This window comes from Dermacentor silvarum, chromosome 6, assembly GCF_013339745.2.
Source record: "Dermacentor silvarum isolate Dsil-2018 chromosome 6, BIME_Dsil_1.4, whole genome shotgun sequence".
Taxonomy (NCBI): Eukaryota; Metazoa; Arthropoda; class Arachnida; order Ixodida; family Ixodidae; genus Dermacentor; species Dermacentor silvarum.
Genome location: NC_051159.1, coordinates 73603534 through 73627541, shown reverse-complemented (window position 1 = coordinate 73627541; position 24008 = coordinate 73603534). Strand labels below are relative to the sequence as shown.

The 24008-nt window shown below is 41.8% G+C and overlaps 1 protein-coding gene across 2 annotated transcripts; it reads left to right on the top strand.

The window, feature by feature from the left end:
• Positions 1–2311: 2311 nt before the first annotated feature.
• Positions 2312–22364, top strand: LOC119455585 (carnosine N-methyltransferase-like). 2 transcript variants are annotated; one of them, XM_049668879.1, is made up of 7 exons: positions 2312–2705; positions 3622–3835; positions 6051–6199; positions 10625–10765; positions 12471–12649; positions 15691–15911; positions 17770–22364. In XM_049668879.1, exons 1-7 carry the CDS (start codon positions 2608–2610, stop codon positions 17929–17931), a joined length of 1164 nt encoding a protein of 387 aa, XP_049524836.1. In that variant the 5' UTR covers positions 2312–2607; the 3' UTR covers positions 17932–22364. The 2 variants fall into 2 exon arrangements, with proteins under 2 accessions (XP_049524836.1, XP_049524837.1); XM_049668880.1 differs by having other exon boundaries at positions 2594–2705; positions 3689–3835.
• Positions 22365–24008: the final 1644 nt, after the last annotated feature.

The following is a 24008-nucleotide window of genomic DNA, read 5'->3' as shown; positions in this document are numbered from 1 at the left end:
CCTACCTTTCACTAGAGCAAACTGTGTTATGACATGGACATGCTGTGAATGCTCTCAATGGATTATGTGTGAGCTAGGTATACGCTTGAGGATGACAATGTTTTTTTAATGTTTATCCTGTATGTCTTTTACGTGACCTTTGTGGAAATTTGCCACTGCCACCTGGAATACCGTTGGTGTTACTATTTAAATAATTTAATGTGCTCACTCTGTTCACTTGCTTTACAATAGCCTTTTATGATGCCAGATTCACTGTAACCACAAACATTTGGTGTATACCACAGTGTTTTAAATACCGTGAAATATTCATTCATTTGAGGTTCACAACGTAATAGAGCCGTCGCGTCCTAATTGTGGTGTGTTGGCTCAGCTTCGACGGTTGCTAACTTTTTTGTAGGTATGTGATACACATAAGCTTGTTGTAAATTCTACTTGCAGCAAAATGCATTGTATTTTAATGTTGACATACTTACTTTGTGGGTCTGACCTCACATCAATTGTTTCAACTTTGACTTTGTGAACTACCACTCTTTTTTAATTTCTGCATATGTATTGCTTACTTTTCTGACAAGCACAATCACCGAAGCCTTTCAATATTTGTGAGGACAGCGCAGATGTAAATATTATACAATTATAGCCCTGTATTGAAGGCGTTGCATACAAGGCATTGTAAGCAAACTGCAGCTACATTCAGGACAGCTGATCCTATTGACCAGTTTTATTAAAGGTATCAATACTACGTGTGATATAGTTTACTTTTTATAACATTATTATACAAATGCCCTGTGGCATACAAATATGCTAATACTGATACCGAAGAGCAGGGGCACAATAAGTTTTCCTACTTGCTGTTATAATTTTCTTTTGTGTATTATCTTTGCAATGTACTTCATTTAAATTGTAAATGTGGCTTCCTTCTGTATTTGTGTGAAATCTTCTGGCTTCTATAGGTGCAATAAACACTGAATAAAGAATGAAACAATTACTGTTGTCATAAAAATGTGCTTTCCATAGTACAAGTACACCAGCAACACAATGAATCCACAAGTGCAAATGAATGCTGCCATTTTGTCCCTTGCCGCTATGTATTCACTTTTCATGCCGTTTCACACTAGCAGAGGAAGAAGGGTCCCCCTGGCAGTGTTTAATTCTAGGACATAATTGGCTATACTCGCATTCGGAAACAGCTGAATAACTCTAGATAATGCACAAATTCCGTCCATTTGTTTATTATATAACGAAAATGGATCCCCGAGGCGCGTCTCAACAGCGTCGTCGCACCACACAATCTTGCAAAATAGTACACGTAAATCTGAATAAACGGCGATCACTTCGGCGTTTAGAATGCAGGCTAATGCTATTTATTTCTCTCAAAATGAAACACGCCCACGAGAGCCTTTTATTAAGCGAAAATGCGACAAAAAAGTGTCCTTCAAAACATCTCGTTTCTTCCTAGGTGCAAGACAGCGTGACAAAAATTATTTCTCTCAAAATAAAACACGCACACCTGCAGCCTTTTATTAAGCGAAAATGCGGCAAAAAAGTGTCCTTCACAACATCTCGTTTCTTCCTAGGTGCAAGACAGCGTGACAAAAATTATTTCTCTCAAAATAAAACACGCACACCTGCAGCCTTTTATTAAGCGAAAATGCGACAAAAAGAAAAGTGACCCTCAAAACACCTCGTTTCTTTCTAGGTGCAAGACAGCGGGACGAAAAATTAGCAAGATAATACGCACCACAGTTTAAGGTGCACAACGGCTGATTTGACGAAACTTGAGTACGTAGGAAAAATAGACCACACTCGGGCGTCTGGACGGGTTTCGTGCCGCGAGCGCTGGCAACTCCACTAACCGCGGTGGTAAGCGCAAGTGACGCCTTGAAAATTGTCTGTCTTCATGAGTCAGACGCCCCAGTCTTGCTCCACGTTTCAAGGCATCGCATTTGAAGCGAAGAACGACGCGCGCAGTAGCAGAACACCACCACCCGCATACGGGCCTCCAAGCCAGTGACGGCAGGCGCCACTAAAAGTTACCACGTACCAAACAATCACGAATGTTCCGGCAACCTTGTGGGCCTTTTCCGCCCCATAAGGCACCGCGCACGGGGCCCTTGAGAGAGGGAGGGGTGGCTTCAGAGGAGGTTGGCTTGCCGAGGCTAGCGGAATCACGTGACGCTCCCTCCTAGTATTTTTTACCTCCATGCTTCCTTTCTCCGTTTTCATCCGCGCAGTGGAAAAGGAACCCGATAGTGTCGTACGAAAACGACAAAGCCATTCGCATGTTTTCATCCTTATAACCAATTCATATACTCATATTTATTTTGCTACAACTCCACTGTTCTACTCCACTGCTCTTTTGGCCATTTACTAATTCACAGGGCCGCAACTTGAATCAATACGATTTAAAACGAAGTAAAGTTTCTTTTACTGCAATATGCTCAAGTGAATTCTGTGTATGTAATTGTTTTTTCTCACATGAAATATTTAATTATCATAGTGTTTAGCGCTTAAAAAAACAGCTTTTATTTTATTGTTGGCCTTTATTGCTTCTTTTGCCATGAGCCTGCTTTCCAGCTGGCCACAGTGACAAAATAGAGTCGACCAACGATGGCTGATGACAGCAGTGGTGGTAATGCGAGTATTGTGGACGATCCAGAAGAGCGAAAACACTTTCAAAGAATTGTGAACGCTTTTAGATCGTATAGGTAATGCTTAAGGAGAGCTTTCCTTATTTCTATTTGTAGGGTGTTTGCGGAGATGTCTTATGAAATAAAGAGACATGACACTGGTACCACATTCTGATTGGGTTGTAAAATCGGGCGCTCCTTATTGAAGGTTATCAGCTAATGCCCACAAATTAATGGTTTAAACGGGCGCTGAATCGTCTTCAACACCCCTGGATACTGCATAAATCAACAGTCTTTGTTTTGTGGATGATTCTAGTGTACCAGAGGCCGGGATCACTACTACTTGGAATGTTGCGAGATCTGCAGCGTCAGTCTGTTGACAGTTCAAGAATATCCACTGCATTTTGTAGCATTTGACGGGTTTGGAAGCCGTCACTTAGCCAGTTTCACACTAATGTTGTCACGCTTGAAAAGTACATTATTTCACTGTAGCTTAGACTTGATACAAGGTTCTCCAAGAAAGAATTTGCAGTTTGCGCAGGGTATGTTGCATTATTTAATAGCACCTTAAGTCAACACGACAATCAAGAACTGTTTCGCCTATTTGTTGAAACGCACTGAATTTCAACCGTCGCGACCTTGTTTCTGTCGCATCACCACCGAAATGTTGAAACCTTTGGTGGCGTAAAGGCTACAGAAAACACTCAAGCCCATTGGCTTAAACACCTATTCAAGCTTTTTCTAAGCGAGTAGGGTTCGTTGCGAATGCTCTTAACTGAAATTAAATTCGCCTTGAGAGTTCAGTGACTTCTTGGGACCATTTTTGCTCGTCCTTGGTAAACTGATGTATGAGAATGTGTCATTTTCTTAGTTTTGTTAATTCAGCAGCAACGCCAAACAAACAAGTTGAAGTACTTACAATTGTTACCCATTTAAAGGAGCACCCAATTCCACTTGATGTGCAAACCGAATGGTTGTTAAAATTTGTTTGCAGGAGTTACTCGCTCCGACGGTTGTGTAAAGTGGTCAAATATGTGTCAAGTCTACCGCCCTCCCACCAGCTCATGCTCAAGAGCTACCGGCAGCACCTGGACAGAGTCCGAATGGCCATTGACCACAATCACGAGGTTCTCAAGCTGGTGGTTGAAAACATAGCCCACATGTTTGAGAATGCAGACCACTCCGACGACGTGAAGCCGACAAACCAGGTTGGTTGATTGACACTTGATTTTCTTGCATTAAATGCATCAAAGAAAACGGTGCTAACAACACGGACAAGAAAGGAAGAAGATAGGACAAGCGCTGTCCTTTCTTGTCTTCAATGTTTGAGCAAAGTAGCATGCTGCATGAGACAGTCCAGAAGATGGCGAACACGACACCGGACACTGGCATTCTTCAATGATCATCTTGCCAAAAGAAACCAACACAAAGGTTACACCTTTCCCGACTGTAAGCGTAGCAAGTTGTGCTTGCAATTTCAATGATATGTAATTGTTAAAGGATGTGGGACGCTCAAGTGACCTTGTCATGCTGTGTCTGTGTGTGATTATAAACATTGTTTCTTGGTAAGAAAAATGCCAAGAGGTTGTGACACAGCAAAGGCAGCTCATGTTCAAGCAATATCTTGCTTGAACATGAGAAGTAGGCCACATGAGAGACTGTTGCGACTGATCAAGTCGTCACACGAATGTATGAATGCATCAGTAAAACATTCATCTCTTTGCCATCAAAAGAGAAAAGTTTCTGTGAAGGCATGTGATTAGCCATAAAGAATTTTGTGCCTTTAGTCTTTTTATCATTTGTATTTTATTTGTTTGCGGATGTGTGTTTCAGTATCGCAGCGAAAAAAGTCAAATGTTTGTCAAGGAATATCTCAACAATGGATGGCATTTCTAAAACCGTGTAAATTGATTTTGCCTCCTGCGGCACCCTTGTCCTATACTACCATTGCAACTTTGGCATCAAAACCATCAATTAAAGATTAAATGAACCAAAATCTTTATTAATTAGCAAATGGACTGTGATGGCTTTTCAACTATCTAGCACAGTTAAGAAAGCATCATTGCATTGCTTAAATCCTAGCTTTAAAAAATCTGTTTCCATTAAAATTGATCACACAGTATATACATGACCTGCTACAAAATAAACTTATTGTAAGTCTGCGCACCATTAATTTGTCCGTGTTTTCCTTTTTTTGTGTGTCGTACACAGCGCAAGAAAAATACTGTGAATGACCACCAAATATAATACCTTTCATCTCCCTTTTCTACTTAAAATGCGTTCCACCCACCCTGTGACCCATCCTTTGTTGTTCTCGGTCAATGCATACTTTTGTCAGATGCCAGCCTCAAAGGGTTACCATAAGTGCACTGCGAAAATAAAAAAAAATTGCCCGCCAATCCACCCTGTGAAGGAAAGCGAAGCTTTTTACGCCACCCTCACGGTGACTGCGGCGCACTTGATATTTCACACACTACAACGTAACTTTAACCACGGCCTTTATTATTATTTACTTCACAACAATGTTCACTACTGCTTTATGATCGGTGTGATATACACTACTAGACTACCCCATAGTGGGGTAGTCTAGAAAATGAACCGAAGCAGTTACTAGGCTGGAAGGGTTTCGAATGACGTCAACCCTCTTTCAAGCAGCTGCATAAGCTTTGCAACAGCTGCAATCTAATCTTACGGACCGCACTGAGCCTGTTTCCGTTGTTTGCCCGCAGCCCTTATCATCCATCATGTTGGCTCATCACTTTCAAGCTTGTTTTTGTGGTTTTTCTTGCGAAAACGAGTGCTTAGTTGTACACTGAATGCCTGAATTCAAGTAAGCTATACTGCTATACCTGCAATTGTTAGCGGTTCGTCGGGATTGTTTTTTGATTACAACGACGGACACGACAGAACCCTTGGCTGGTAGAGGTACAAAGCTTCGCTTTAAAATAAAAAGGAGTGATTGGCAAGGCATTGCTGTCAGCGCTGAGAGGGACCGATCAACTGAGGTAGAATGAATAAAGTAAACACTGTACTCTTGATAATTCTGTTCATATTAAACACTTTTGAAAAATTTCTTTGGTAATATATTTCTTCAAAGTCATTGCACTCATTCCGACGTGTTGATGCTTCAAGAAAGGGTGTTTCAGAGCGTCTCTAAGCCAGAACTGGAAGATAATCACTGTCAGTGATATGCAGCTTCTGAAAGTTGTACTGATCTTCCAAAAGTTCTTTTTTAAGTGTAGGCTGTAGAGCTGAGCAATGTTAATACTCTGTTTATTTCCTTCTTTTTTTTCTGTCCTTGCTTACACATCCTGTATTTTCACAGTAAACTACTATGCATATAAATGGTACCAGGTGCTAGTGTTACTGAACAATGTTAAATTATTTCTTCAGCTTGTTTTGTGCTCTTTCTGTGCTCTGCAGATTCAGGCCACAACGTTAGACATGGACAAAGTGCAGGGTGTCCTGAAGCAGTTTGTTCGGGAATGGAGTTCCGAGGGTGCCGAGGAACGGAAAGCCTGCTTTCAACCCATTTTGGACACCATTTCTGAACATTACCCATTAGATGAAGTGTGAGTGCATAAACATTCTGTAATTAAAAACTGAATAGTCTGCGCAAGACCTATTGTTTGATGAGGAAATGTTCCTAATTTCTGCATGGTTTGAGCTCAGGGCATTAGTCACCACATGTTTGGATATGCATTGTATAAATCTGCAAACATGGCTAATCATTCAGAAATCGGCGCCACATTAGTTATGTGTGACATAATAAATAGTAAACTCGCCGGGCGCATAATGATGCGTGAGAGTGATCATAGGAAATTTCTGCCAAATACTAGTGCAAGTGTGCAGGTGAACTTTGCTGCAACATGTGTTGTGTCATGTTACACTTGACCCTTGATGCTTTTTATATAATTATAGCTCTGTTCTACATAAATTGTTAATGAAGGAAATATAAGGCTGAAAAATTCATGGCTTCAAATTGGGCAACAGATGAGTCACTTATGCAGTCTTGTGCAGTTAAACATCCACTGACTTCTGTTGTTTATTGCTGGACTTGATCATTTGTATCTGTGTTGTAGTTTTCGCAGATATCTTTATGGACTGTTACTACCTCAGTTGTGAATACGCAAAGAAATTAATAGCTAAAATCTCAGATATGTAGTCCTACAGTGCACCATAAAGCAGGGCAGGCCATTTACCTGGTGGCCCTGTTGCAAAGCCTCTGCAAAATATTCTTGTACTTTCACAATATTAGCATAACATTTCAGCCATCTTAACAGCACACGAAAAACAACAATGGTCTACTGCATGCATATTGTGGGTGTGCCATTTATTAGAGCCCTTCATATTGCGAACACATGGCCACTGTTGAATCCTGTGGCGTCGTCCGGTGTACAGGAGTGGGAGTAGTACTTCTGCAGCATCATTGGCACCTCTTGTCAATCGGTACAGCGTGAAAACAGACTAGGCTCCAAAACTTTAAAGAGCTGTGAAAGCAAGCTCGCTTTTACGGGTAACAGCAGCAACCTTTTCCTTGCTTGTCTTTTGCGATGTCTTATTTTTATGATTCATTTCTGTGACTTGTCACTGTGACTACCTTGTTGCTGTGGTAACCTTATCTGTAGCCCAAAGCCATGTGTGGAAGGATTTTCTGTTAACAGTGTTAGCAAGGTTCTGATTTCGTGGCACTTCATAATCTTTTTTTTTACTGAACTGCCAAATAGGTTTTTGTTAAAACACTGCTGTTGTATGATAGGCAAGAAATAGAGGAACGAGCTCGAACCACCTTAGGCAACTATGATGGTGCTGCCAAACAGTGGTTGGTCATAACAACTTTTCACCTTGGGAGTTTTATGCTTGGCAAAAACAGACATGCAAGAATATTTTCCCAATTCAAACACTCAAAACAGCTGTAGCACACAACCATGAATCAAAGCCGCCAGTCATAATGTTGGACAATTCCTCACTGCTGCAGGCATGCTTGACCAGAAAAGGAGTGTCAGGACAGCTAAATCACATTGCTTGTTTACTAGTGATCTAAATAAAGATATGGCAGCAACACTTGCCTGTAATAATAGATTGGGGGTGTTTATGCATTTCGGGGCCCTTGCTCTTTGTATTAGTGTGACTTTCTAGTTCACTGGAGTATGGATCACATTGTTTGTTTTGTTTAAAGTTGATTTTAAGCCCTATTACAGTGTAGACCGCTTATAACGTAGGTTGCCGGAGTTGCGAATATCCATACTATAAGCAGTACCGCACTATAACCAAAGCAACAATTTTCAAGGCCCGCACATATGCAAAACATGTGCACCGAGCCGCCACGCGTATGCGACAGTAGAGAAATGCGGCTAGAACGCTTGCATTCAATTTACAGTCGAATCTCGTTAATTCGTACCAAACCACGCGGAGGCGCCTCCGACCGGCATTGCTCCTGCACCCCCATAGAGTAAAAGCTTAGGAGAGACCCCTCAATGTCGCGCGTGAACAAAACAAAATAAAAAAAAAGAAAGAAAGAAAGAAAATGCGACGGAAATTTCACCCTCTCTCAAATGGCAAGGTCGCTGATTCTGCGTTGCGCCGGAACATGTGTGTTCGTGCCGACGTCTCAGCCACGCTACCGTAGCCACGCGTAGAAAATGGCAGTGAACCCTTCTTTCTCCTTTATGCTTCCTCTACTTTCTAGTAATGTGTTGACCTTGCACGCTGTGGCTACGGCACAGAGGGAAGCAGCGGCGCTGTCCCAGGCCGGCCAACGAAACTGCCCACGCCGGCAAACGCCCGCTTCCCGATAACGGCAGAAAACGAAACTTCGGGGAGCTGGCACTGGGCCGGCTGGAGCGGCGGTGCCTGCATGGCGGCGGGCGCGCATGATGACAGTCGAATATGAGGGAGCTAAGAGGGAGGGCAAGGGGAGCCACCGAAGCGGCGGAGTTGCCGAGGTGAAATCCACTTCCCTGCCGCCCTCCTCCCTCACATTCCACAGTCTCCGCGTGCGCCCTTCGCCGTGCTGTGCCGGCGCCGCCCGCTCCCTGAAGTTTGGCTTACTGCCGTTATCGTGAAGCGAGCGTTGGATGGCGTTGGCAGTTTCGCGGCCCTCGCTCGCTATGTGCGCCGTGATATTTCACGACTCGCACTCAAGATTCTGGTTTCAGCCTCACTGGCTGTTCGTTCGCACCATGTGCCCTTCTCCTCCACTTCGTCTCTCTTTCTTCCTCGAGCACTCTTTGGGGCACCCGTTTGAGGGGAGCGTTCGCTGTCTCCGCTGACTTCCGTACTCCCAGGCAGCCGCACTGTAACTGGTACTTCGTTTCCCACAACTGCACTATAAGCGATACGTGTATACATGGAGTGCTATGGGAAAATTAACAGGAGTCTGAAAAGACCGCACTATATCCGGTCCTGCACTATAAGCGGTTACGTTATAAGTGGTCTATACTGTACATTGAAATCGCCGATTGATGCCTTTCTGGGTCACTCTTACCGTGAAGCTACTGCTTACAATATCAAACATAGAACTTAGCTTTGCGGTAACAGCCGTATTATGTGAAAGAAATATGCTTGCACTAGAATTCTTTATTGCTGCTGTTAGTGCTCTGTTAGGGTCGAAGAGACATGTATGCAATGTCCACGCAGGTTTTTGAAACAACTGTGAAGTTCGTGTAAGGTCCCCAGTTATACGCGTTTCCCAATTTTGCAACGCTTCGGGTTTGAAGACAGATTAGTGCGGTCACGGCGAACTCCCTATAGAGACAATGCATTACTCAATTTCACACAAGTCGTTGTATGACAACCCGTGCGAAACTGTGGACCCAACGGTGGACGCGCATGAGTCCCGCCAGCGTCCGACAGCTTCTTCATGGTGCTGGTCCCTTCCATTGGGAGGTGAAGAGCACCCCTTCGAATGTTGATAGCTCCAACTAGTTTGCAGGTTCGCTGCTAGTCTTTTATCTTCCCTTGCGTTTGCTGCCCTCCTATCATTCGTTTCCCTTCCCCCTCTTCGAATTGCTCAACTACCGCCAACCTTCGTTCCTTCATTGTCATCTGCTTGCACTTTCTCTCCCTCAATGTTTTTGCAGTGGCGTTTCCCTTCACCGGACACGTCTGCATACAAGACTGACAGCATTTATTTCACTGTGACAAGCTCACTATCTTCGCACAGTGCCAAGAACGCTGTTGGCCGCATACTTCGGCAGCGTCAAGTGCTGAGTCTTACGAAAGTGAAACAATCCCCGAAAGTGATCACCCGCAAATACCGCCCCAGCGCATATGGAAAGCACAAAAGCATGTGCAAAGATTGAACCGATGAGCTACCGGAAGGCACTCCGATCGTATCCAATACATGTAATAATGGATGCAGTTCCTACAGAGCGTTAGCCCATATTTTAAATTGAAGGTCCTCGCAACTCTGTGAAATGAAGCCGTGTATTTATAGGCATAATTCTTCTCACTCGGATTATATGATGCCCGGATTATATGACGTTTTTGCGTGGTCCTTTGAAAGTAGTATAATTGGAGTTCCACGGTTGCTAGTTTTGTGGCTTTGCCTACAGACACATCAAGAGCTGAAAAGACCAACGACAGCTGCCATTGTAATATGGTCAGTGGCATGTCAGCATTAATATTTTGTCATGGACGTGAACCAAGACTATGCTAAAGCCAGGTTCACCGCTTATCTTTCTGCGAATGTGACAAAGAGCATAGCAGCAATGGTGAATTCTGTTTGGCAATATGGAGGAGTGCTGCCATGGTTCTCATACTAGCTGCATAAACCACACAATATCCATAGTGCTAAACCAAAGAGGAAACACACATATGCATCCGTGCACTTTGAACCCAAAATATTATTGTGTGCACAAAGCATTTGTGTGTACTGTACTAGAACTGTCTCTTGTCTTGTAATGCACTGCTTGCTGCACATATATCTCACAGACATTATTTTGTGTCACTGAACAGTTCTGCATATGCCAACAGCCGGACACCTACCTTTTCAGAGAGCCAGCTTCCATTCAGATACTTGTGCCTGGAGCAGGCCTCGGGAGACTTGCCTACGAGATTGCTCGGCAAGGTTACTGTTGCCAGGGCAATGAGTTCAGTCTTTTCATGCTGTTTGCGTCCAACTTCATCCTGAATCGGTGAGTACCGTCCCCTAGTGCTCTGTTCACATACTGAAACCTGTTCCTCTTGATCTTTGAATGGAAGCTTGCTTTAAAAGATGCACTGTGTACCTCTGGGAAAGCCTTTGCTCTATCTTTTCAGTCTGTCTACATACCATGTGCTTGCGATCTACGTAATGTTTGACAGACTGGCAGTAGTGGCTGATTATTAGGTTTCTGTGCAGTTATTCTTGCATTACTTGCAAAACGAATGTATAAATATTAATTCTTTGTTTATGTGTAGCCTCCTGCATACTTTCGTACGTGTAACCAACTTTGAAAGTTGACTTAATTATATTAAAAAAAACACTTCATTACAAGATAGGGGCGGCTGGTAATAATACGGAAATTTTGCCTGCAGCTGCAGCTTTACGGAAATTTGAATCTTGTTGCCATAAAGACACACCTGATGGAAGAATTTGTGTTGTTGTAAAGCCAAACTTACGAGGCAGTACCTACGAATAAATGCCCACTACATTGCTATGAAACTGCACCATGCTTCAACAGAGAGTGGCAGTAAATATAGTAATTGTACAAAAACGCTAGAAAGGGTGAATACTGAACATACAATACAAGAATGTTTCCTGAACCTTGGTTTGAGCCCATCTTTTGGCTGGGCTACATTTACAAAAATGTGAATGTTGTTGTATGTGGTCGTTTGCATGGGATAAGTTATATGTATGCTCTTATTGCGAGGGTTGAAATTTGGGCGTGTGAGTTATATGCTTGAGCTGGTTGTGCCCACGAAATTACACCGGTGTGCAACTTCAGAGTTAAGGCACATAATGGCATTAGACTTCTCTGTGGCACCTTAAAGGTTTGTCAACTGTATTCACACACCCATAATTATGTGAATTGATTGCTGTGGCTCTGTAATAAGGCATTGCTGACATGACACTTTTGACTTGTCATTTCTTTGCACTAAATGAAGGTCGAAGCTTTTTAAACCATAGAAGAAATTCTGGCAAGTGCCAGAGTGGCCTAAATAATTTACAGTAATACTTGTTTCAACTAACCAGTTTCGGTTCTGATACCGAGGAGGTGCATGCGTCATGATGCCATGTCTTGATGTCATGATACCTTCTCCACTTCTGTGACCGCTTCAGATGCCACACACGAGCAAAGCCAGATGGAAAAGGCGCTGAGAGCTGTTCTTTATTTTTTATGATCAACTCCATGACACCTAGCCTTACTGCTACACAAAGTCAGCCAAGTCTATTCTGTGTTGTGACTTGAATGTAACATCCACGACACAAGGACTGGCCTTCAGGACCAATTTTAGGATCAAATTAAAATACTATCTTATTAGCGTTCCCCAATTCCTTCACGTTTGCCGAGTATCGCCATTTTACGTTCGATAAGCATGTGATTGAAGTAGAGCTTTTGCGACTTTGCAATTATATGTCAGTACATTTTGAACTCATTATAATGAAGTCACATCGAACACGAAAATACTTTCGTTATATTCGATATTCGCTATAAGCGTATATTTGTTACAGGCTGGTATAGATGATAAACAGATTTACTTCATTATATCTCGTTGCTTATATCAAGGTTCGACTGTACCCTTTTAATCACAAGGCACTTCCTTTCTCAGATTAGCCTAGACTAGTATTAAGGAAGCTGCAATGCATTTCATTGTGCCCTCACCCATGCCTCTCTCTCTCCTCCTGCATACTTCTAGGTGTAAGGGCACCAACTTGTACGCTGTGTATCCCTGGGTGCACCAATACTACAACCACATGGTCTCGACAGACCAGATCATGCCTGCTGAGTTCCCGGACGCCAATCCCAGTGACGTTCCTCCCGAGGCACAGTTCTCCATGGCAGCTGGCAACTTCGTCGAAGTGTACAGCTCACAGTGTGTGTGCACGCTTTCTTCCTGTGCGTTAGCACCTGCATGGACAACTACCTCCGTATCATGTCTCCTTCTGTCGGTCTCCTTCTAGGCCGCAGTCGCTCAAGTTTCTTAAACCACCAGCATAAAGTCATGCAACGAGCAGTTGGCCTGCCTGAATGCCGCGGAGCCTGTTAAAAGAATGTTCGTGAATTACTGAGTTCATTCTTTGTATTTCAAGAAATATTAATCCATTGGCTTCCAAATATGATGTGTGCCGCATAGCCCTCCGTACTGATTATTTTTGCCCCGTATGTGCACTATGCAAACTGCTGTTGTTGTGCTCGTTATATAATACTCTACAGTAAATAATGCTACAAAAATGCAAATGATTATGTTTTATTTACAATATAAAGCAGCACTTTTCAATTCAGAAACCCAGCTGCCAGTCACAGATTCATTTTTGTGTGGAAAAGCTTTAAACACTCGAGCATGTTGGGAGCAGCACTGCACTTTTGACATTCTCGCCTCTTGTAAGTCCCCCCCCCCTCGCTTTTTTCACTGCACACTTTGCATTGCCACGTGGAATGTTGTTTGCCAGGATTCAGTTGAATAGGATGTGGAAAATGTGCTCACTGCACTGCTTTGAGGCACATTGGTGTCAGAACAAGTGCTATGCACACACAAGCATTCCACAAATATCAACTAAAAATTGTAAAAATCAGATCACCCTGAAATGGACACCTAGTGCCATGACAACAATTCCAAACTTTTCCCGCATGTATTGGCTGTCGCGCCATCTATAAATAGCTCTTTAAACCAACAATACCACCCACCCGTTAAATGGCCAGCCTTGGTAATATGGCTCCTGTTCTTATGCGCGGCAACTTGCCGGCTTTGGAAGCCAATGGTTTAATATCTGAAAAACCTACCTTGTGCATGGCAGGTCAGAACTGGGTAGACCAACAGTGCATTCTGTTGCACATTTTTGGAACAAATGTCTTGAAACTAGCTGCTAATCTAAGGAATTTTGTAAAGGGACATGACTTCATTACTGCCCGGCTTTAAATTCTGCAAATGCAATACATATTCATCATCAGTTAGTAATTTAACTAGTGAAACTGTTAATTATCTGATTTGATGTTAAGATTCAAGTAATCTGCCTGTAGAGGTAAAATTATGCTACCTTCTACAGGTGATACTTAAAAAACATTTTTGAAGTTAGAAGAAAAAGAAGAGGAAGGGAAAAAGGAACACAAGGTGGTACATTTGGTGTCAACAGTTAACAAGGTGGGAAATCTTGGAAGAACCTGAATATTTTTGCAGTCTGGAATTGAGGTCTGCAACCTGGAGTAGCACATACGGCTAACAGAGTGCTGTACTATTGCAGGCAAAAACCAAATGAGAATACAACTTTTTCGTGAAACCTGCACTCCATAAGCTTTTTGATGCCAATTGTACATAAAGTCATCTGCATTAAGAAACACCCAATGGCACTGCACTGTCGTCTGACAGGTCTAGCACCTTCTGACAAAGAATGCCTCACCTACATGTACTATCGGCCAAAGAAGTTTACGGACCAACGGATCTGTCAAAAAGCTGACTATCTTTGCAGCCTCAAAACGCAGCCTGGTGGTCCCATTTCCAGTCTCTACTGGTATATGCGAACAACATTGTGATGTACGGTTTTACTGGCTACTTTTAAAGGCTGCTCGGTTATTTAGCATTTTCTGAGATCCCGTGGTCCGTAAACTTTTTTGGTCGATAGTACATTCAAACCTTGTCATAACAAAGTCACATCCAACACAACAATATCTTTATTATATCCTATATTGGGGACAAGTCACGATTTGATTTCCTCGCATCTAATTTTTTTTAAAATTCGGCAGGCACTTTTCAGCACTTTTCCTTGGAAAACTCGGCACTTATCGGCACCTATTTCTTTACAGTACTGCCTCTTCAGCCCTTCTAAAAACGGCTCACATGCATTTTATATTGGGAAAAAAGCAGCAATACGAGAAAGCTTTATTGTCACATAGGCTGCGAGGCAAATTGCCTCGCAATTGCAAAGTGCCTGCTAAATTTTAACTTTGTTTTGTACCTTTATGTCATTTCTACGTTAGTTTTCTACTTTGGATGCATAGAAAGTGAGCGCACGTTTGATTCGGGGGTGTGTTAGATTCATACACATACTGGCAAAATAATCAACAGTGTGCCTTGGCTTCTTTTTTCATTATCTTGTTTAATTCGACCTGCCGGATAATTCGATCAATCTTGTCGGTTTCGTCAGGGTCAAATTAACAGTCGACTGTATACGCAAGTAAATCTAACATGTTTTTCACCGATATAAGCATGTGACGATTATGTGCTTATAACAATAGAATATCCTCCTAAGACCCCTTGTACAATACATTGCACATTGCCTTCTACATTTTTTATAATTTCACTCGCAAGTGATTACGCAAAATATTCATTCTGGGTATAAAGTACGGTTCTTGTGTAACTGTAAAGAAGTGGTTTACTCATATGCTTGGTCATCCGCTTTTGAGGAATTTGACACTCAATTGATCTGGACCTTTGTGTCATCCCAGACAGCCGAAAGCAAACTTTAGGCGTGTTTTGAAACCACTTAGATTGTGTAAAAATACCAGACATGCCAACAGCATGGCAATGTACTACATGCAGTTTCATCTTCATCTCTGCGTTTAAGCAGTGAAATGCAGTTTTTACCATAGCAAACATGAGGAAATTAGGAGATGTTCACGTACATGGAGGCGCAGTTTTTGGCATCCAACCGTGCTATTTAAATTTTAAAATTTGTTCTTGAAGTTCATAACATAACAGTAGACTATAAAAACCACCTTGAAGGGTGATTATATCACATAGTTGTGCTCGAGTCTCAGGAGGATATAATGCAGGTATTTTCACGTTGGATGCAACTTGGTTATATATTGTGATTTGACTGTATATCAAGGTTTGACTGTATTTGTCCTTGTGAAGGCCTTTTGTCTTTGCAAAACACACATCTCTTGCAATGAGTGAGGCTGTGTTTTGCTTTCTGTTGCAGTGGAAATGTGGGACTGTGTGGCAACATGCTTCTTCTTGGACACAGCGCCAAATGTGGTGCTGTACATAGAAACCATAGCGCACATCCTACGGCCTGGAGGCCTGTGGATCAACTTGGGTCCCCTCCTCTACCACTATGCTGACTTGCCGAACGAGGACTCGATTGAGCCCAGCTACGAAGATGTTCGGAACATCATTCTTGCCATGGGCTTTATTTTTCTGGTCAGTCACTCCTGTCGTAACCGTGTTGTTGCCGTGAGGTTGTCATTTACATGTGCTGTTGCCTCTGCACCACAATGCACGAGGCGCTTGTAAACCAGAAATTATGTAAAAAAAAGAAAAAAAATGTAAAGAAAGAAAAAAAAAAGAAGTTCAGGAAACTTTAGCATGGGGGGTCTACTCCAATTTTCCTGTTCAGATACATCTCAAAAGTCAATGCTCTCATTAGACTACTTCTGAACCCGTCTGAATTAAATTTATTAATTTTAGAAGAGGAAGCTAAATTCTAAGGACTGCTGGAAAGAGTATTGCGATTTAGGGCTTTAAATTTTGATTTTACACAAGTTACTCGAAATTAGTACATAACAAATATGTAAGCGCAGGGTTTCCAACCCCGTAGTTTTTCACCAAAAATGACCTTTCAAATTTTCTAAACTTTATCAGTTCCTCAAGTTGGACAAGTATGATGTAATATTTTACAGCTAACATGAATTCTTGCATTGCATAGGTGAGTTTTGCGTACTAACTCCTATACACAAATTATTGCCATTGTTCAGAGCTGTGTATGTCAATATTCTCTGCTTTATATACAGGGCGTTTCACTTAACTTGGGCCAAACTTTGCGCTCGCTCGGAGCCTCGCCGCTGCGGTACCACGTGACTTGGCGAGGGTTTAACGGCTGCTTCACCGGTGCTTGGTCGCTCAGTCTCGCCATGGATGGAGCGCTGACTGGGCCATCTGTGTGTGCGCTTCAGCGCAAGCGACAGGTTGAATCCAATCATCCAGTAGATGTAGCTAGATGGCAGGCTGCGAAATCTCAAGCAAAGGCAAAGTTGGCTGCTGAAACACCGGAGCAAAGGGAGGCCAGATTAACACGTTACAGAGAAGCTTACCAAGCGCGGAAGCGTGCATTAATGAAACACTGTGTGCATATTCTTCGCAGAACCAAGCCAAACAGACCTTTAGCTCGTGATAACTAGGTTTACTAGAGTTAAACCTTAGCCATTTTTTTGCATTCTGCCTAATTGCATAATCATTCTTAATTAATAAATGAACTTCTCAATTATTATAATTAGATTAAAAGTGTAAAAACTCCCTATACAGCTTTCTGTTGCTTAATACGTGCTACTTAGAAGTGTTTTTCAAGCATTGAAGAAGCCAGCAAATACACGTAAAATTGCCGTGCGACTGGCCGGTCGAGGCACTTTGCGTGTATTCGTGGGCATCTTTCACGCTCGGAAAAACACATATGTAGCACATATTGAGCAATAGAAAGCTGTATCGGGAGTTTCTCATAACGCTCTATAATAATGAATAAATGGATTAATTAATTAAGACATTATCTGATTAGGCAGAATGCAAAACATAATCTGAGTACTCCAAGCGCTGGCAAGCAACATTACCTTGGTTCTGTCCAGCTATGTAGTGTTTGCATATCTTTAATGTTTGGCCCAAGTTAAGTGAAACACCCTGTATGTTCAAATAGTTACAGTTTACAGATTTGTGATATCCCTTTTTTTCTAATTTACAGACTTCTAAACTTGATGCTCCCTTTTTCTATTTCTGTTTTCGAAGTTTTTCGAATTTCAGAAATTTTAGAGAGTAGATTGATGGCCTAAATTATGAATGTTTGTAGCAGTTCAGCAGTTCATAGATTCTACCTTTTCCCTTTAAAATGTGCTGAAGCATGCCAAAATTGGTTCAGTGGGTGCTGGACAAGATTGTCTTCATTCCCTTTTATTCAGATAAAATGCTCGAACGTAAAAGTTCTTAATAAGCGATACTGGCAACCACTCACTGTCTGTGATGTGTAGCTATTCCGGATTCGTCTATATCTCCCTTTCTTTTTCTTTTCTTTCAGAAAGAAGAGACGGGTCTTCCAACACCATATACCCAAAACCCACGTTCCATGATGCGATACGAGTACCGTAGTGTGTTCTTTGTTTGTCAGAAACCACTGCAGCCCTCTAATGCCATAGAAGAGGCAATTCACGATGAAGTTGCTGACAGTAGTGACTCCTGATTCAGCGACTCTTGTATGTAGAAAAAATGTGAATGCAAGCGTTCACGGTACATATAGAAATAGCGTCTGGTTGTAATGCAGTGGCTCAGTTTTTTTTTTACTAATGTGTTCTCGTATGACTTTTCACAAGTGTGGGTAGAGATGAGAACTGAATGAGCATTGGTGTTTCATGTGAGTCCCAGTTTGTGTCGGGCATTTACCTGTGAATAAAAGGCATCATCATTAATGTTAAAGGTAACGTCAAACTATTTAGGTGCTACTATATACGTAAATTTGCTTAGCTGGCAAATTGATTTTGCTATTCAAAGCATGAGTGGTGGACTTACGAACATGAGGACCAATTGATTTATTCAAAGGGCAGCAGTGCAATGCAAGGTTCTGAAAATATTGTAAAACAGTGCTTTCTTTTGTTTTTCACCAACTCGTATCCTGCACGTATTTCAGCTACCAGAACTGGATCAAGTAGTGTGGGTGTTCAGTGAAGTAAGAAGTCTACCAACCACTGTGAATAAGAGGTTGTGTGGTAACGGCAGCAGAAATGGTTATAAGGACCCAGCGACACCTTTTATTAAAGCCTGGGGAGTGTGTCTTGTACTAAAGGGAATCTTCTCGCAGTAGCTCTCTCGCAAAATGTTTGAATGCTCCTTGTACGAAAATAGTTATCAGCAGTAAACTGTTTCCCTTTTGAAAAAAAACTATATCCAATAATCCTGTCTGAACATATGAAGATCCCATATAAAAGCCTGCATGTTTCCATATATCATATGGGACATATTCCATGTGATCCCCATATTCAGAATATGAACATATGGGATCTTTATATGCTCATATAAGATTATTGTATAAGGGGCATATGGATTTTTTTGATAGGGTTCCCCTGACATTCTGTCAAAGCCTTAGCCTCTATTTTCTATTTGCTATGGCGCTTAAAGTTGTGCCACTGTGTTAATGCGATATGATGTTCACTGTGCCCTGCCACTTGCAACGCTGAGCTTCGGTATGGCATAGCTACCAAGTTCAGTACATCAGTCTGCCCCATCTCTGAGTTGTAGTGTTATCATTCTCCACAACCAGATGGTGCCATCACCTTACCAGCAGCGATATTTAGACTGCTTGGTCTTGATGTCTCAAGAAATCCTGCCAGTGGCTATTGTGTTGAAGTTGAACCTCGATATAATGAACACAGATAAAACAAATCATCGGATATCATAAAATAAACCTAGAATGCTTCTCACCTACATCAGCATGTAACAAATATATGCTTATAACAAATATTAAATATAATGCAGATATTTTCGTATTGGTTGCTACTTCGTAATAATGAGGTTTGACTGTATAAACGACTTGACTTTCACAAATGGCTTGCTATTTGTAAAAAAAAGCGGGCAAGTTTGCACTCGCTCGTGCAAAGCTTAGGCACAGCGAAAGTGTCAATCCTTAAGTCTTACTAGCTGCTACTGCTAGGTATGAACTTGGTTGCTGCTAGGTCATAGCTTGGTTTACCTTAACTATGCATGTAGGGAAGGTATTCTCGAGCGATAATTTTCGGAGATGCCTTCCCTTTTGCGACATTTTGCATGACTAGCCCTGGACGCGTCGGCGCCTACGAGCGACAGCGTTCCGGGCATGCCACAAACGCACGCAGGCAGGCAAGAGCCGTGTCTGTGTCGGGCGAAGCGAGCACGCATCATTACCGGTGGTTACTAGGCAACCCGAGGTGACGTCATCGCTACTGCTTCGGCGCATGCGCGACTAGGCAATGCAGGTGGCATCGGCAGCAGCTCTGCACGTTGCCTCGTTAGTGCTGCTGCAATTTCTTTTGCTCTCTATCTCGCTGTCATTTTCTCTTTCCCTCTCCCGAGCATTGCACATGCCGCGCGCATGCTCTCCTTCCCTCTCCTTAACGACCCATGTCAAGGCAACATGTGCACGGCACGGAGAGGAGGCAAGGCACACGTCGCTCTGCGAGGTGGTTGCTAGGAGGCAACGCAGTGACGTCGTAGCTCGGCGAGGTTTTGCGACAGCAGGCACCACTTTTTACGGTTAGCTAGAGCAGCTTCGCTGTTAAAAAAAGTTGATTCCATAATGAATTTTGTGAGACCAGTTTCACCAGTAGCAGACATCTTTAGCAGTGTGACCTCCTTTGAAAATTTTACATCAGTGAAGTATTTTGAAAAATGAATTGCAAAATAAGACCTAAAAAAAAAACTTAGGTTACAGAAATGAAGCTGTTTACAATATATGATGGTGTCTGTTATTTTCTTTTCCCATGTTATCTATTTTTATTGAAACAGATTTATTAAAGGCCTCCTGTACTAGATGTCATAATTCTGTCATATCAGCTTGATTAGCTAAAGATGTGGGCACTGCTTTCAAGTGAGATTACACAGTACTGGTACGGAATTGAGTTAATCGAAAATTTGTATTAACTTACTTTGTGTTAGGGCACTAAAGCACATGTCCTAATTGAAGACGAGCAGTAATGAAGTAATATTGATTAAACAGAAATCCTTTTCTTAGCGCCATTTTCAAGAAACATGTTCTCAAAATATTTGGCCAAATGCTTAATGTTTTAGTTAGCCCATATCAGCACTTCATTTTCACAGTGCCGATAAGTGTTAACTGGAACATCAATGCAGTTTGCATCTGATATTGAGGACTTATTTCTCGAAACCGGTGCTAAACACAGAAATTCTGCTGGATGAGCATTATTTCACTAGTGCTCAGCTCCAATTCTGCAAACGAGACTTATGCTTTAGCCCTTTGACTGCTGGGTATTTTTTCCGATTGCTCCTCAGACCATGGTGGGTTTTCTTTGCGTATTGGTTCAGCAGGACATATCATACTACATTGAGGCAAATTCTTTGTCCTCGCTTTCGATTCAGATTTCATAAAAAAATCATAAATTTCCTCATGTGTCAAATTTAGGATGGATCTGACAAACTAGTTTACCATGGCTGCTTTGCCAAGTCTGTGCGAGAGATCCACGAAATATTTGCTCTGCCTACTGTCAGAAGGTTAGCTTGCAAGTTTTGTCTGTTTAGCTGCCCTCTCCACAGATGGTAAGCAGATGGCAGAAATGGTAAGCAATAGTCTATTTTGTACGACTTGCTGTAGAGGCAGTGAGTGTGCTGAATCCAGCAAGCAAGCATACTAGGAAAGTGGCAGGGAGTGTGCGAGGGTCGGGCCCTCAGTTACATAGAGAGTGACAGTCAAATGGTTAAAGTGATTAATTACAATCTTAATTTTCTTAGTTAGCTAACTAACATAACTCTGCAATCTGTTTTGCAAGTAGGGCTCGCCTGTTCAAGTATAATCCAGCTGATCTGATGGAATTGCTATGTATAACACAAGAGATTTTAATAGGTTGGTTTTCATCCAAATTGATAATTAGGAATACTAGTATGATTTTCTCATGCCGATAACTGCCCTGAGGAAGTTGTGATGTACTATAAACTGTGAGCATACCTATGTCTCTTGTGTGTCTTGCACTACATCCAACTATCAAACGTGAACTAGCCGATCTCGAGAATGAACTGCGCAGCATTTAATGGGTGCATTTACCCCGTGTAATGTTAGGCCTGTTGAGGTATCCAAGAAAATATTTACAGATAATGTTTGTGTAATCTTTGCTTCATCTTCAAAAGTGACATGAGCTTGTTCTCTTGGATCTCATTTGAACTGATTGTGCTTTGCTATTTGCAGGTGAATTGTGTCACACAGTGATTCACAACTGTGCACAGAGCACTCGGGATGAAAATCTAAGTTCTGTAACTGACACTGTTAACGTGCGCTGATAGCTCCAGGTCACACAAGGATATGCACCTTCAGGGCCACAAAGCTCGTTGTTCCTGGTTTCTCGTTAGTTAGGGTATTGCTCTGCTGTATTTATCAATTTTATATTGGGTAGGGTAATGACGTTATCAAATCAGCTAACACAATCGTCCCTGTTTGTCATTAAGCGCTGCCACATTTTGTTTTTGTAATACTGCTCTTTTTCGTAACTTCTCTGGACAGTAAAGCCAATCTCAGCACAAATTTTCGATTCATTGAACGCATTGAATACAAATGTGAGATCATTTCTGTTTGTGTAGTCATCCTGTGTGGGTTCAGTTTATAACCTTCGTAAATGTTAATTCATAATTGTTGATGCATATTTATCAGTTTTTCTTCGCGTTAAGATCAATCGGCCAGTGGGGCTGGGAACCATTGATGAAGCTGCTTAACTTCGTAACTTCGTTGTTTCATTTTCTACAGTGTAGTTTACTTCTTTGAAAGCTGTTGTTAATGTTTCCTTTAAGGGTGACTGCTTCTTAGATGAGTGCAGAATATGTAATGACTGACTGTTGGCTCCTATGTGTGGCAAGGAGGAGTAATTCATATTGTTAATAGAGAAATAAATCCTGCCAATGAAATAAAATGTGATGATGTGAGTGTGACTTCTGTCTGCATCTTGGCTACATTTTGTAGATTGATAATTGCAGTGTTAAAATCATTCTCTGTTCTTTATGACAGTGCAAATGCAATGAGTAGAATAAGATATAACTTTTGTTGAGATTATTCTGAAACCAGGTGGGTATGCTGTTGTGCTTCTATTGACTAAATGAGGTATCGCTGTTTGATTTTATCACAAAGGTGTGTGTAGTTGAACACAAATACCAAGTGCCTTAATAGCAGCTTCACACATTTCAAGTTAACGCTGTAATGCCCAACGTACCGTATATATGCGATGCGGAGTTGATACCTCAAAAATATGATTTAGGCGCAGGGAAACTTTACATGTTGCCAGAGTTTTACACATTGCAGAAAAACAAGTAACTGATTACAATTATGGTTACTTCATTTGAATTGTAACTGATTGCAGTGACAAATTACTGGCCCCATAAAAGTAATTGAGGCTACTAAAATGGAATCTATTACCTTTATGTTACTACCCTCCCAGCTTTTATTAACATTGCACAAATACAGGAAATAAAACAAACTGTCCTGGCTGTCTCAGTGTGTACACTGAAGCTCCTCACACATTGTGTATCTTCACTAATGATTGCTTTCTAAAATTTTCATTGGTCGCCTGCCATAGTTTTCTCATAAAGGCATCAGCAGTAGCACTGGATACTCATTCACTGTGTCTCTTGGAGGAAAGGGTAGTGTTGTATACGAACACATTGTGCGCAAGATTGTGGTTATTGAACGCCGCGATGCTCCTGTCTGGGTCCTCTATGAAGTGCAGCACTTCATTGTAGCTGAGGCTAGGGGAAGCCATTCCTGACAGGGCCAGTTAGAAGTATAAAAATTGCCCATACGTAATTCCCTGGCATCAACACTCGAATTGGCCATCACTAATGAACTATAGAAACTCTGTTTCAGTTTGTCGGTCAAAATCAGGTTGACCTCCTGCTGGCACACCTTCACTTGTTAGCCATCCAGACTTGAAAATCTAATTGGAATCAATGCCTGCAAATGTTCACGACCCTTAAAGAGGTGGCCAAATCTTTAATGTATTTTAAAATAAAGCTGCATTTTATTCAGCCCTTAAAATACTGTTTGTGCATTACAATTGCAAAACTAGTTGTCGGTATATGAATCGTGTATCACAAAGATAGAAATGTGGGTTTAATGGCCAAAAGCTTCATTCCATATCGGAGAAGTGATAGACTGCACTCTGCAAAGAATTGAGCAGCACTTCTTAGCGCCTGTCAAGGCCACTTAAAGACGCTTCGAAATGAGGGAGTGCAAGAAGTTTATTATTAGAGAAAAGCAGAAAAAAGGTCGGACTTCCAGAGGCGGTGTGCAAATTTGCAAGCCTGCCGTGTTCATGTGATTGTGGCATAACTGCAGGATGCCGATTGTGGGAAGGAGGTAACCCATGTACATGTTTTCATCCTTTTGGACAATGTGAATTGTAGACTGCCGGCATTCTACTGTAGTTCCTGCTAAGTACAAGTACTCAAAGGTGCGTTGCCTGTTGCAGCTGATTTCATCAATAATGTGATCAGTTACATGTAATTGGTTACCGAAAATGTAATTGAATTACAGTGAGTGTTACTGAGTAAACTGAGTAATCCTTAAATTACGAA

Excerpts from the sequence above, each read along its gene's own strand:
- LOC119455585 (XM_049668879.1), top strand. The coding sequence starts at position 2,608 with ATGGCTGATGACAGCAGTGGTGGTAATGCGAGTATTGTGGACGATCCA. Across the intron at positions 2,706-3,621 it reads AACGCTTTTAGATCGTATAG|GAGTTACTCGCTCCGACGGT; the intron begins GTAATGCTTAAG and ends ATTTGTTTGCAG. Across the intron at positions 10,766-12,470 it reads TCCAACTTCATCCTGAATCG|GTGTAAGGGCACCAACTTGT; the intron begins GTGAGTACCGTC and ends GCATACTTCTAG.